This window comes from Malania oleifera, chromosome 1 (assembly GCF_029873635.1).
Source record: "Malania oleifera isolate guangnan ecotype guangnan chromosome 1, ASM2987363v1, whole genome shotgun sequence".
In the NCBI taxonomy this organism is placed as follows: domain Eukaryota; kingdom Viridiplantae; phylum Streptophyta; class Magnoliopsida; order Santalales; family Ximeniaceae; genus Malania; species Malania oleifera.
This window is the reverse complement of record NC_080417.1, coordinates 15,604,519-15,619,488: the sequence shown is the minus strand read 5'-3', so window position 1 is coordinate 15,619,488 and position 14,970 is coordinate 15,604,519. Positions and strand designations below refer to the sequence as shown.

At 37.6% G+C, this 14,970-nt stretch overlaps 2 protein-coding genes across 2 annotated transcripts in view; one reads left to right on the top strand and one right to left on the bottom strand.

The window, feature by feature from the left end:
- Nucleotides 1-9,246, top strand: part of LOC131156243 (CBS domain-containing protein CBSX1, chloroplastic) — a 99,784-nt gene extending 90,538 nt beyond the window's left edge. The window contains exons 6-8 of the mRNA XM_058109775.1: nt 8,391-8,506; nt 8,617-8,674; nt 8,770-9,246. Coding sequence (XP_057965758.1) covers nt 8,391-8,506; nt 8,617-8,674; nt 8,770-8,844 — 249 coding nt within the window. The 3' untranslated portion in view covers nt 8,845-9,246. The remainder of the gene's footprint in view (nt 1-8,390; nt 8,507-8,616; nt 8,675-8,769) is intronic.
- A 1,504-nt stretch (nt 9,247-10,750) lies between these two features.
- On the bottom strand, nt 10,751-12,083 carry LOC131156251 (ethylene-responsive transcription factor ERF011). The gene has a single exon (XM_058109786.1). It carries the CDS (start codon nt 11,464-11,466, stop codon nt 11,014-11,016), a length of 453 nt encoding a protein of 150 aa, XP_057965769.1. The 5' UTR covers nt 11,467-12,083; the 3' UTR covers nt 10,751-11,013.
- Between the last annotated feature and the right edge of the window lie 2,887 nt (nt 12,084-14,970).

Genomic DNA, 14,970 nt, shown 5'->3' with positions numbered 1-14,970 from the left:
CCCTCAAAATTGAAATGGTAGTCGATTTCGCCTTACATAATTTCCATCAAAATCTCAAGTCTCAACTAATCATCCAAAATTTATTGAAATCTTGAAATTTAACAAAACTTGTCGAAAATTTAGCTATAGAGTTAAATTTTCTCATAACTCAAATGAGAGATTTAGGAGTGAAGTGAAATTTCTCTCGTAATTTATTTTATTTTTTTTAAACAAAAATATTATTATGAAGGCTTTTGAAATTATATGAAAAAATAAACTAACAACAACATTTTATTTAACCATCCATGTCTAAATTATCACTACTTGTATAATAAATAATATTTAAATGATTTTTGTGTTCTAGTTGTATTAACTAAATATGTTTACTGTATATTATCTTACGAATATGTTTGATACCCATTATATTACAACTTTTCAACCTCATAGAAAACATAGATGTATTTAACTTGTAATTTATTAGCCCTAAAACTTACATTATTATGTCCATTAACCAAATTAAAGTTTCATAAAAGAATTCCATGCTTTACTATTGATTTCCGTTATATTTTCAAACTGAAATCGAAATATCCATCAAAATTTCCTTACTTTTACAACTTTGAAATTTGAGTCGAAATCAAAATTTAAGACCTTTTTCAACCATCCATGGTTCATCCATGCCACCTCTATATGTGTTAACCAATGCTCCTCTAAGGCTATTAGAATGTCACTCCAAGGCTTATCTCGTACACCTTCTATATGAATGACTTGTGGCAACACAAGACCTTGACATGTGGTCCTCATTGATGGAACTTGGAATCATGGTTTTAATTAATGGTTGTGACTGTTATGTAACGCCATGTAACAGTGTTGTGTTCAACTTTGATGAGGTATTGTCTGCTTTGGCCCACTAGCCTCATAGGTTTGTCCTATAAAAGGTGCCTTACATAGTTGGAGTCCCATGATCTCCCCGACACACATCTAATATGGGACTGTGACATGCTCTCATCTCCGATCTCTAATGCCCTCATCGGAGTTGCTTACACCTTGTGTAGGATCCGCCCATATGATACTGCTCTGATACCAAATGTAATGGTCTTCAGCTCAATTTTGGTGAGGTATTGTCCGCTTTGGCCATTAGCCTTACGAGTTTGTCCTATAGTAGGTGCCTCATATAGTTGTAGTCCAAACCATCCTTATAAGCCCAAGATTTTCCTAGTACACATCTGATGTGGTACTATGACACGCCATTATGTAATAGTTTTTTGGGTTCCTAATACCGTTACGCACCACAAAATTGGTGGGAAGAAAAATCATGGTCATAGCAGCTATTACGAACTGTGACTATTATGTAAATGCCTGTACAAGCGTTACCTAATTGTTACAAGACTATTACACCCAAAAAAATTATTTTATTTTTTACTTTTTCTTCTTACATTTGTTTCCCCCCCTCCCCTCTTTCATAAATCATTCTCAATATACTATGTGGCGAGAGAGGGAAATGATTATAATGAGGATGAAAATGATACAAAATTTACTATTTTTTTTTTTTAAAATATTCACAAGAGATGCATTAATTAACAATTTGAAATACTAACTTGTCAGGAAAATATTTTATTTTGATAAAATTAGCAATTTGATATTTATGTTCTATATTTTTCTACTTCAACCTTCTTTTCTTTTCTAGTCATTGTATTTTTATATTATTTGTACAATCGTATGTCTTATGTGTCTAATAGATTAATGGAGTTTATAATGTATTTTATTTTATTAATTAATTTGTCATGCATAAGAATAAATACACAATTTTTTTTTTGTCAATGGTGGTTTAAAAAAATGTAAATTTCTTGCATTTATCAAACAACTTAGTTGAACTAAAGGATCCAAAATATACTAAGACTCCTAAGAAGGGTTAAAAGCTTAAAACATGCAAATACACTAATATGCATAAGGTTGTGCTTGCTTTGTAAAAAAAATACACGGCTATTACACATGCTTCCCATTATGTAACATTCGTTACTCCCACTTTCTATTACACCCGTTACCGTTGCGTTACACTACCTGTTACTATGATTTAAAACCATGCTTGGAACAAGGTTTTGTTTTGTTGAGTTTGGAGCCATGGGCCATTTTGAAATATTCTCTGTGCACTTGTTCATGAGTTCTATTGAGCAAATGGGCTTTGAGTGTCTGAAGAAGTCATGTCAAATCACCCTTAGGAACCGTTCCCTTGTAGGAAGCTCCACTAGAAACTCTATTAGTTTCTTAAAAGCAATTATATGCATTTGGATTGTTTGTTATTCTATGGGTATGAAGATGTGTTAAACAACAATAACAATAAAATATTTATCTAAATGAATGCAATGGTGTAAGATGGTGCACAAACTTTGTGGCAATTTGCATTTGTCGGAGAACCCTATAGAAAGTTTGGAAGGGGTTGCTATTTTCAAGGATGAGTCGATGACATGTTAAATAAAGAAGAAGATAATGACCACATTGCACAAGAAACAATTGATTTTAGAGGGAATTGTATTTTACTCACTCCTATCTTTCAAAAAATTGCAATAACAAGATCTACTTTATGAGTGTTTGCATCTGGAGGACAGGAAGCTAGGGTAGATTGTGGTGAGAGCATGATGAAAATAGATCAATATGAGCTAGCCAATTTAAAGTGCTATATAAATTATGATGCAAAGGGCTTGAAAGGGCCTTTAGATTGTGATTGTTTTCTCTCTATCATCAAAAAAGCTTTTTTGCAAGAAATAATAATAATGGCAAACGACACTCACTTCTCTTGAGGTTTGGCAAAAAGATAGAGACCTCCCCTTGAGGTTTCAAAAATGCCACAAACATCCCCTAAGGTTTCAAAAATGTCATAGACCTCCCTTGAGGTTTTCCAAAAAGATAGATACCTCTCCTAAAAAAAATTATCCTTTTGCAAAATATAAGGAGAGGTTTGTGTCTTTTTGACAAATTTCCAAGGAGATCCTTGGAATTCTTGAAACCTTAGGCAAGGTCTCTGGAATTTTTAAAATCTCAGGGGAAGTAATTGTCTTTTGGCCAAACCTCAGGGGGTCAGTGTCTTTTGTCCTAATAATAATCATGATGATGATAAAATACATTCTAATGACCATAATACCCTAACTCACTAATTAACATACTAACACACCTAATAATAGTACTAAAAGACCAAAATATCCTTTAACACTCCCCCTTTAGCTAGAGCATAAATAACATATGCTCCTATATTTTTACAAATAAATTTAACATGAGCATCCCTCAAAGCTTTGATGAACAAATCAACAAGTTGCATATCGGACTTCATATGAGTGGTAGTAATGAGCTTTTGTAGAAGTTTCTCCCAAACAAAATGGCAATTAACTTCAATGTGTTTCGTTCGCTCATGACAAACTTGGTTGAAGGCAATATAAAGAGCTCAAGAGCAACTTGATTATCACACATCAATTCCATAGGCTAAGAATGTGGAAAACCCAATTCTTCCAATGTATTCTTCAACAAGAAGTTCAAAAGTAGTGTGAGCCATAGCTTTATATTCTGATTCAAAACTTGACCTAGCCACCACAGTTTGTTTCTGTACTCTTTAAAAAAACCCAATTACCACTAACCAAGATACATTACCCTACTATGGACCTCTAATAGGAAGGCGACCTAGCCCAATCTCCATTTGTCTATCCCTGAATATAATTGTGACCCTTATCTCGATATAAAAGACCTCTTCTAGGTGCACCTTTGAGATATCTCAAGATGTGAACTATTGTGTCCCAATGACTTGTCATAAGAAAATCTAGGAACTGACTCACAACACTTGTTGTAAAAGATATGTCTGGTCGAGTGACTAAGATAATTCAACTTTACAACAAGTCTTTGGTATCTCTAGGATTAGGCAACAAATCACCCATATCCGACACTAACTTGTTGTTAGAATCCATTGGTGTACGAACCGGTGTGGATCCTAATAATCCAATTTCATCCAACAGTTCAAGAACATACTTCCTCTATGACAAAACAATTCCCATATGAGATCTAGATAATTTTATAGCCAAGAAGTATTTTAACGGTCCCATATCTTTGGTTTGAAACTTAAGTCTATTGAAAAAGTTTGAGACTGAGTACCTTTATCATCATCACCTGTAATAATAACATCATCCACATACGCAACAAGGAGGATCCTACTCGATGAAGTATGACTATAAAACACAGAGTGATCCACTGTACACTTCTGAAAACCAAACTCAAGTGCTGCAACACTGAATTGACCAAACCATGCTCTAGGAGACTATTTTAAATCATTTAGTGCCTTCTTGATCTAACACGCTAAGCTTGACTCCCCCTGAGCAACAAACTCAAGTGGTTGCTCCATATAGACCTCCTCTTCAAGATCACCATGCAAGAAGGCATTCTTTACATCCAACTGATGCAGAGGCTAGTGACAAGTAATAGCCAATGAGATGAACATATGTATTGATGTAAGTTTGGCAACTGGAGAAAAAGTGTTAGAATAATCCAAACCATACACCTAAGTATACTCCTTAGCAACAAGACGTGCCTTTAGATTAGCCATAGAACCAGCAGGGTTGACTTTCATAATGCATACCTAGTGACAATCAACCACAGACTTGTTAGGAAGAAGAGATGCCAAGTCCAAAGTACCATTAACTTGTAAAGCATTCATCTCTTTAGTCATGGCATTCCTCCATCCAGAGTGGGCTAAGGCTTTCGAAACAGATTTAGGAAGGGCAGCAAATGATAGAGCAGTAACAAAACAATAATAGGAGGGTGATAAGAAGTCATAGCAAACATAGTTGGAAATGGGATGTTGGGTACATGTGCATTTACCTTTTCATACAGCAATGGGAAGATCAACATCATGGTAAATATGATCATCGGATGAGGAAACCAAAGGCGTGGTAGTAGAAGCTAAAGGTGACTCTCATCCTTGGATTTGTCTTCATGAATACACTTGCAAATTAGGACGATCGAGACGGTGAGGAGGACTCAAAACTATATGGAGACACAGATGATTGATTAAGCAGGGGCAACAAACTAGAACCTGGAAGATTAGGTGGAGGAAGAGACTCATTGAGATCAGAAGCACTCAGGGATTGGGTTAAGTAAGGTATAGACTTAAAGAAGGTAACATCTACAAAAAACAAAAGAAGAAGAAGAAGATGCAACATAGGACTATAACAACGATATCTCTTTTGAGTAGCCCAGAAAGACACATTTAATAGCACGAGGATCCAACTTATCCACCCTAGGAGTTAGTTGATGGACAAAGGACGCACACCCAAATATACGAGGAGGTAGGGAAAATAAAGACGAATTAGGCAAGAGAATGGAGCAGGGAATTTTACCACTAAGAACAAAGGATGGAATCTTGTTGATTAAATAGCAAGCAGTAAGTACAACATCACTCCAAATCACTTTAAGTACATGCATTTGATAAAGTAAGGTGCAAGTGATTTCAGGAATGTGTCTATTTTTCCTTTCTGCAACCTCATTTTGTTGAAGAGTGTGGGCATAGGATGATTGGTGAACAATACCAAACTGAGTCATATAAGTAGTGAATTGTGTATTGAAACACTCTTTAGCATTATCACTCCGAAGTACATGAACTTGCAAACCAAATTGAGTCCTTATTTCAAAACAAAATACACAAAATATATGAAATAACTCCGAACAATATTTTATTAAATATAGCCAAATCATCCTTGAATAATCATCCACAAAGGTTACAAAGCACCGGAAACCCAACTACTAGGACCCCAAAAATTAGAATGGACTAACATGAAAAGGCTTGCAGCCCGTTTATCGACTAAGGAAGCAAAAGGGAAACAATGATGCTTTCCTAACTGACAAGACTCACAATCAAGGCTAGACAAATAACTCAAATTACGAACTAGAAGTTTCAACTTTTCCAATGAAGGATGACCAAGGCGACATTAGATAGGTGTAGCAGCAGCAGTGCAAGCTGTAGAAGGAGAGAGCGACTCAAAGTGATAAAAGTCCACCAGCTTCATGCTCTCCGCCAATCGTCTTCCTACATTGGCAATGTGTAAAGTCTACCATGGAGATCCCAACACTACTCAATACTATGATTACCTTGTCCACAATGAGTGCACCTGTGAGGAGTGCCTCTATCTCGTCCATCTCAACTACCACGACTGCTTGAATTACCTCGATAACTTCTGCATTTGTTTGGTATAGACCTAGAATCATATTGTATGGCAAAGGCTGTCCTCTTAGAGCCAAATGCAAGAGCAGGAGAATGTGTGCTAAAGGAAGCATGAAGGATGTGAGAATAAATATCGGCAAATGATGACAACTCTGCAATACTAAGTATCTAGGGCCGGACTGCCTCAAACTCCTGTCTCAAGTCAGATAGAACCCAAAGAACTATCATTTGCTCCATCTGCTCCTGCATCGAATAAACGTTGGCCATTATAGGTTGCACGACATTTAGCTCCTCATGAATATGCTTCATATGTGCAAAATAATCTGCAAAACTCTTGTGTCCTTGTAATTGAAAGTATGCCTGGGATAAACCATACATACGTGTAATGTTATTAGAGTATAGAAGATTGACATAATCCCATATCTCATTGCACATATCTAGATGCATGCACATCTGTGCAATCTAGGGCTGAATTCCATAAGAGGTAAACAATCAAGGTGTCTTCCTGAATCCACACTTCTTTTTTACTTCTCATCAAAAGGATCAAATTGGAGCAAGTGGTCAGATTTTCCTAATCCTAATAAATATGCCTGAACAGCCTTATACCATTGATCATAATTCTTTCCATCCAACTTATGAGTTGTCATCTATGGCAAGGATGAAGGAAACATGTTTTTGGGATTCATAGACTCCATCCCAACACTCACAAACCAGCAGCCACACCAATATCAAACAAGGTTAACCAATATCAAACAAGGAGAATAACCAAAACTGATCAGGACAACCACAAATGATATGAAGCACTGAAACAACCACGGATGACGTGAACCATTTACCAACTGATATACACTGCCACAGCCTCATAACTCAACTTACAAACACCGCCACTGCTCCAAGAACTCACAAAAGAGCCTTTACCAACACTGAACAACAATTAATGGATTACCATGAGAGCATGGTCGAAAAAGTTTGGATCTTTGAGCAAAAAAACATGCCCAAGATCATGGTGGAGGAAAGAAAATAGAGAAAGGTGGCAGAAATATCTCTCACACACCGGCACGTGGGGTTGGGACTGCCTGCAGTCTGCTTTCATGTGGGGGAAATGTCAGGTACTTTCCGTCGATGGGGTTTTGTAGGGTTAGGATTCGAAAGGTTCTTTTTTAGGCTATATGGTTGGTTTTATGAAATAATGAAGGGTGGAGGTGGACCCGAGAAGGGCAGCGATGGGGAGATGTTTTCTGGTGACGGCTAAGTGTGATAGGGTTTAGGTTGGATCACGCTTTGATACCATGTTGAGATTTTGATTAAATGAATGACCTAACTTGAAGATAGATCTCTCCCTCTATTTATAATACACATCAAATACATTCTAATGACCATAACACCCTTACTAACTCTCACTAGTTAACATACTAACACACTTAATAATAATACTAAATAACCTTTAACAAATAATAAAAATAATAATAATAAGATAACAGTAGGACATGGGGCACAAGCTTTGTGGTCCGATGGCTGTCCTGATATGAAGGAAATGTGGGCATCGAATTTGAGAATTAGGGAATATTCAGTTATGGACAAAAGTTTTTGAGAATTAGGGAATATTCAGTTATGGACAAAAGTTTTCTTTTTCTATTCATGTTTAGTTTTCAACATTTGTATGAGAAAGTTGAAAAACAATAAAAGGATTTTCCAAGAACAAATGTTGGAAAACTGAAAATTGAGGTGATTTTTTAATAATTTTTTGGAAAATTAGAAATGGAAAATGAAAATTGTTTTTCACAGCTAAGTAGGCGCTGAAGTGTGTACCTTTATACGATGCATAATTATGCATTGAAGTGAAGTGCTGCTGTGGCTTTCTTCTTAGATAGTGTGTTGATGCTATCGAGAATCCATTAGATTGAGAAAGTATCATGACACTGGGAAAAATATTAGGGTCAGTCAACATGTTGATTGGTGCATTGGAACTAATGCAGTGCTGCCATGTGTGCCGGTATCACACAACAATGGACATTAATGTTGAATCTAGACAATAAATTGGTACCACATTTGAGGCTTGGACACATGGCAGAATAAGACTGGTCCTGGTTTACTAATACCAACTCATATGCTGAATGTACCGAATTTTGTCCAGACTTTGGGGGTAGCATTTGCAATTTCTTACTGTGACATTTTTAAAATTGGGGAACTGGCATAACTAATTACAGTTGCATTACAGACATTCAACGAGGTACAGAAGTTGCTCAGTAAAACAAATGGGAAACTGGTTGGTGATCTGATGACCTCAGCGCCAGTTGTTGTCCGTGAAACCACCAATCTTGAGGATGCTGCAAGGTTGTTTTCCTTTCCTAGTTTAATCTGTGTTTTGTTTTTGCCACAACCAATAGCTGGTTCTTGCCAGATGCCGCAGAACATTAATTTGTAAACTGGTTGTCTGGCATCAGATTATTGCTCAGGACTAAGTATCGTCGACTTCCAGTTGTAGATAGCAATGGGAAGCTGGTAAGAGATATATCCATTCTGTTCTTTTGAACCATCTTTATATTTCTACCTCATATTTTCTATCCATTTTGATTGATGTTGTTTCTGTGCTGAAGGTCGGGATTATTACACGAGGAAATGTTGTAAGAGCTGCACTTCATATGAAACGTGCTAGTGAAATGGAAGCATAATCCAATTCCAGCAAAATATTTTTGAGACGCTAGACTTTAATTTGATGTCGTCAAAAAAGAAGGGAGAGATTTTTTAGGGCAGCTTATTTGGCTAGCAAGCATCACAGGCTGCTCCATGTATTCCAAGCTAAGGAGACCAAAGATCACCCTTTTTTTTTTTTCATGTACAATTTTGGCATATTTATGTATAGAACTTCACCAACATCATTCTCACTATATATATGTATGTATGTATATAGTTATATGCATCTACGGGGCTTCTGCTTACTTGCCCATAACTGGCTGAGGCTCTCCCTTGTATTGGGCAGTCATACTAGTATATGGCACTGGAGTTATTACAAAGGTTCAATGTGGAGTCATGGACGTACTGTGTTGATATTACAACCGGTTTTGGATGCCAAACTTGAGTTCATTTATTTTTTATGGATTGATTTTTGTTGGGATTGTGTGGGTAGGAATGCAGTGTTAGGAAGCGTGGTGGTTATTATTATCCAACGGGGAATTAAAGAATCTGTTAGAAGATCCTGTTTTGTCAAAGTCGGTTGTTGAACTAATTTGGCAAATATGGTACACTGGGATTGAGGGCACTTGACTTTGTGATGGCAGTTTTTTCATGGGGGGTGTGTTGGATGCGGTACAACCTTGAAATTGAAAGCCAGGCTTAGGCAATAATTGGTCTGAAATCTGGGCTCTAACCAGGCTGGTTAAACCAGATTGGCATGTGGGTGTGGGGGGAGGGCTGGGGCGGTGCATGTATGCTACATGCATAGTGCACCCTAACTGCTCATGGGGTCCATTTCTACCGATTCAATGTTTGTACGTTATGGTTGGGCTGACCCAATACTAAACACTCCCAAGGATTCAAGTGGTGGGGAATTTTGGACAAGTGGGTACTGCCACTGCCAGCACCAGTTGCCATCTGGATCCAACTGTGACTTCATATTCATATCCCTTTAATTTGTCCGCAATGTGCCCTTCCCATGTGATGTCCTGAAGCCTCGCTCCCTTATTTCTATACCTTCGAAAACAAAACTGTCTCTCTTTCTTTAAATAAAAAATTAGGGCAGGCAAAGAATGAGTAGGGCCAGCTGAAGGATTATAGGAAGCAAGAAGTGAAATGGAAATGGAAATGAAATGAGAAACGAGATGGGTCGTTTGACTTGAGAGAGAGAGAGAGAGAGAGAGAGAGAGAGAGAGAGAGGGGGGGTGGGGCGGGGAGCCCTAGGGAACCAATGTAGGTTTGCACTCTGCCCGGGGGTAGGGTACCCTTCACACTAATCAAAGCTTGGAAAAATGGGTAGATGACCATTAACACAGTCCACTATGACGGAACTAATCATCCTTGTCCTCAACTGAAGGGACAAAAGGAGTAGTAACCTCAGCCTGGATGAAACGAAGTCAAAACCCACCATTATATGATGATTGATGCTGATCTTGTTCTTTGAGTGCAACTGCAACTGCAACTGCAACAGCAGCAAGCAGCAAGCAGCAGAGCTGAAATCAACGGTTAAACCCCCTCTCCCTTCAAAAGTTTTAGCTCCTCAACTTCTGAGTTCTGACTCCCTCTGAATACAACACTCAGAAAAGAAGAGAAAGAAAGAAGCATATGGGTAAAGGTTCCCACTTAGCCCGCCGGAAAGCGGAGGGCTTGTGCCCACATCAGCACAGCCATCTGGGTCGCTCTTATCCCTTTACGAGTAGTTAGTATTGGTCGTCTGCTGCATCAAATGATGGTGTGTAGGCCATTGCCTGTTCCCCACTCACCATTATTATGATTTATATTCAAACCCAAAAAATTAAAATTAATAAAAAACAAAACGTAATTATATAAGAAACACCCAAAAACGCAGAGAGAGAGGAAGTGTGCTCTGTATGGATGCCAAGATTCAAGAACTAGAGCTAGAAATTAATAATACAAGGACCCTTCTTTATATATTTTTTTTTCTACAAGTAGCCAAAATTTCATCATCCAAATCCACTAGGCTTTAAGCAAAGGGACACATTCACTAATCCAACCTACTAATCAAAGTGGCTCCCATCATTCATTGGGCCGTCCGGGGGCACCCTCCCCCGGCGCATGCGAAGCGCCACACCCTCACAGACGAGAGAGAAGGGAGAGATGGAGAAAGAAAGAAAGAGAGACTACACTACACGGCCTGCCATGGTTTACTACTCCAAGTCTCTTCCCCAAACGTCATCGTCGTCGGAATTCTCCGGGTCGGGCATCTTGTTCAAGTCGGGCTTCTCATCGAACCCGCTGCCGGCGCCGCAGGGCTTGACCTGAGACGAAGCGCGAACAGCCGTCGCGAGCGCATCGACCCTGGCTCCGACCTCCGTCGCCTTCTTCCGAATCGACGCCGCCGACATGTCGTGGAGGCAGCCTTCGCCCGCTAGGCACTCCGGGAAGTTGAGCCTGGCCGACGGGCCCCTCAGGTAGAACACCGCCGTGTCGTAGGCACGCGCCGCCGCCACGGGGGTGGAGTAGGAGCCCAGCCATATCCTGGACCGCTTGTTGGGCTCCCTTATCTCGGCCACCCACTTCCCCCACTTCCTCATCCTTATCCCCTTGTACTTCTTCTCGCTCTGCCCCACCGATCGTTTCGTCGAACACCCTCCCTCCATCTTCAATCCACAGCCTCGAGCTTAATCCGAACACCCCTGAATCAAGCCCACCTGTTAATTCTCCACAGAAAAAGAGAGAATCAACCAACCAATCGATCGATAAATCAATCAATCAAATCCGCCATCAATCGAACTCGAAATATTGCTCTGCTTGGATGGGAGCATGCTCTGCTCTTCTTCTCCTTCACTGCAGTGGCGCAGTAGTGGGATTTTGTTCATGCGGTGAGGCTACCATGGGTGCAGAAACAGGGAGAAAGATCCAAATTCACCGACATAACCGCCTTCTTCCGCCCATAACTTTCTAATTCCTGAAAAGGGGTATATCTATATCTCTCTCTTTATATAGTAGCGGCACTTGCAAAAGAAATTCTTAATCGCCGCCACGTTTTACAAAACAGCTTGCAGACGTAGATGCCTTCCTCGCTCCCATCTGGGTCTTCTTCTCTCTCTCTCCCCCCTCCAATTAATTAACCCAGAAAATTAAATTAAGCAATTAATCAATTAAACAAACCAAAAAAAAGAAAAAAAACAGAAAATTAAATAATAAACAAATAATAATGGGTAAATATCTATCCCCGCGGGGTGGTGGTGGTGGTGGTTGTCGTTTGTGGGCAAGTGAAGTGGAATTCAAAAGCAAGGGGAAAAAAAGAAATGTCAATTGTCATTGATGATGTGTGTAATTATTAGGGCTTATATTGTCATTATAGAATAATTATTTCAGTTTTTTAATATTAATGTTTAATAATTTCTGTTTGGATTCAATTTCTATGGAGTAGGTCGGTGGTCGGTGGATAGATACGGTTATGACTTGACTTTTCCTCTACGCAATAACGATGAGAGCCTATGGACTCTTTTGCCCTCCCCTCACCTCGTCTTCTCCCCGCAAGTCGAGGGTAATACCGGCATTCCATAATAGTAAATATATGTATATGATATGTTGTCCATAGAGTAATTATATAATGTAAGAGGACGGAAAAAGAAACCTCTGTAATAATAAAAGCAGTGGTGGGTTCGGCAAAACTAATGTGAAACTGTAAATACGGTTTTTAATGGCAAGAATTAATGAGGGGTTTCGTGGGTAGAAGTCTAAATGTGGGTCTTTTTGAGTTTAAACTTGATAATAAAGTGACTTTAATGCCCTCAAATGTTTCCTTTAATTTCCAAATGTCGGTGTACCTTGCTATAATTAATACTCATCGCTTTACAATATATATATATATATATATATATATATATATATGATAAAAATCATGGGTGAATATTTTTTCAATGTTGGAAAATTGTCAATATTTATTAGGATTCCATGATAGATAATTTTCGATATGCAATCCTTCATAATTCATTTTCAATTATATCATGATGGGTCGAGTGAGTTTAGGGTTATGGTTAGATTAGAGTTAGAGGGTGTTCTTGAAATTTGGATTTAGGTCATCTCGATTGTCTTGGAAGTTCCTAAAACCATAAATGTTCAAAAGGCGTTTAATTTGGTTTCATACTAAAATTTGCTAAATAGAATTGTTCAAGACCCTATCCAATTTGACTATTTAGTTTTGGTCCATTGGGTTATTTAGGGTTAAGAGAGTAGTGTCAATTATTTAGTTAAAGAAAATCAAGGCTCAAGGATTAGATTTCAAACATATGTACAACAACCGACTTAAACCGACGCCATTTTAAATAGAGAAGTTAATAGGTTAAGTCAATTGAAAGATTTTGTTTAAAACAAACCTAACTCGACTCTTGAACATTTCTACGTGATGTCATACGTAATGAATATTTTGAAAAAGCGGTGGCGAATCTTAAAATAAAAACTCAGTACAAAAAATGTACTTATATTTGTCTCTCACAGAAATTATGGGCCCCACCATGAATTCGATGTTTCATAGACATATATGCGTATCCAAAGCACATAAATATTTTAACCTAAAAAATCAACAAAAGGGAAGAATTAGGGTAAGAAGATTTAACCGACAAACAAGGAAGGATAAAAGAAAAAGAATACATTAGAAGATGACAAATTAAGTGGCTATGATATCAAAGAACAATAGCATAGCTTAGGAAAGTAGCTACTAAAAATACTCTAAAAAGACAACCTATAGATTGAGGGACGAATAACAAGGAGGCAAGCTCGTGAGAAAAATGAAATATTACTTTATTAAATTTATTAGACTTTCATATTAGTGTCCATCTATGGTACTTCAAGTAAATTATTTGAATTATATCATTTATCCATTTTTTTGTCTCCATATTTAACTATCTTAAACTTGAATTAAATTTATCCTCTAGCCCATTTTGTCACAATGCCAAATCTTTCGACACCTCAATTAATATGTAACAATACCTTCCCAACATGTTTCTCATAAATAAATTATACATACAAACATTTTATTGCAGTACATACAATATTATATGAAGACCTAGAAAATAAATTTAAAAAAAAAAAAAAAAACGAGGGAGGTAAAAGGAGAAAACATTAACAATAAAATTTATATAATATATCTATTTTTTTATAAATTAAAATTATTCTGCCTAAGTCCTAAATAATGTCGCAATCTTAGACACACACACACACACATATATATATATATATATATATAGTTACATAGAAAAGAGGGCAACCGACGAGTTGTCCATTAGGATACAGTGCAAGCGCACATTGGCGCCTCAAAAGTTTAGGTAAAAGACAACATGAAAAATTTAAATGACATATGGGGGTGGGGGGTACCCACGGACGGCCCTGAGATGAGCATGTTGGCCCCTCAATTTGCTTTGCAAATTTTTTAATTTATAGTGTGAAAGAAAGTTATTATTGTTTTGTGAAAATAATAGGGCAGGTAGCCCTGCAATTGGATGGCCAGTGAACTGCCTTTTTCTTTTTAATAATTCTGTATGGGAGATGGTAAAGTGGAACCCAAGTTTTAACGAAGTGTGAATGAAATAATTTCGAGGGTCGTGTAGTTAATTCAATGAGTTTGTTGCAAGTTTTCTACTTTAAGGCGATTGATTTGCGAATATAAAAGGGGTGGAAGTATATTGTGATGGGGGTCTTTTAATGCATTTGGGTTGGGTGCAAGGAAACTGGCATATATTTAAGTTGTATTGTGTAGACTAATTAGTTTTTAATTTGGAAACAGAGTTCATCGTGGAGCATTTTGGCTGCAATTGTAACAAATGCTTTTTTTTTTTTTAAATAAAAATTGCAATTTGGTATTAAATCTCAGCTAATTAAGTATTCATCGTAACAGTAACATTAATTGCAACCATGATCGAGGTGTACCAACTATGTCTAGTTACTATCGTGAATTTATGTTCTAAGATTATCTGTACACACAAAACAAATATGAATACTAAAGAAGATCAAAGAGGAGAAGAAGATCATGAATTTATGTAGTTCGAAAGCTGCCTTAGGGTTTCAATTCTCATATACAATATGTACATGTAGTCTTCTATGAAAATCTCAAAATACCTTTATACGATAATACAATTACATTTGTACCCTAACTCAAA

What these genes read in the sequence shown, in the direction of transcription:
- LOC131156251 (XM_058109786.1), bottom strand. Translation starts at nt 11,466, where the DNA reads ATGGAGGGAGGGTGTTCGACGAAACGATCGGTGGGGCAGAGCGAGAAG.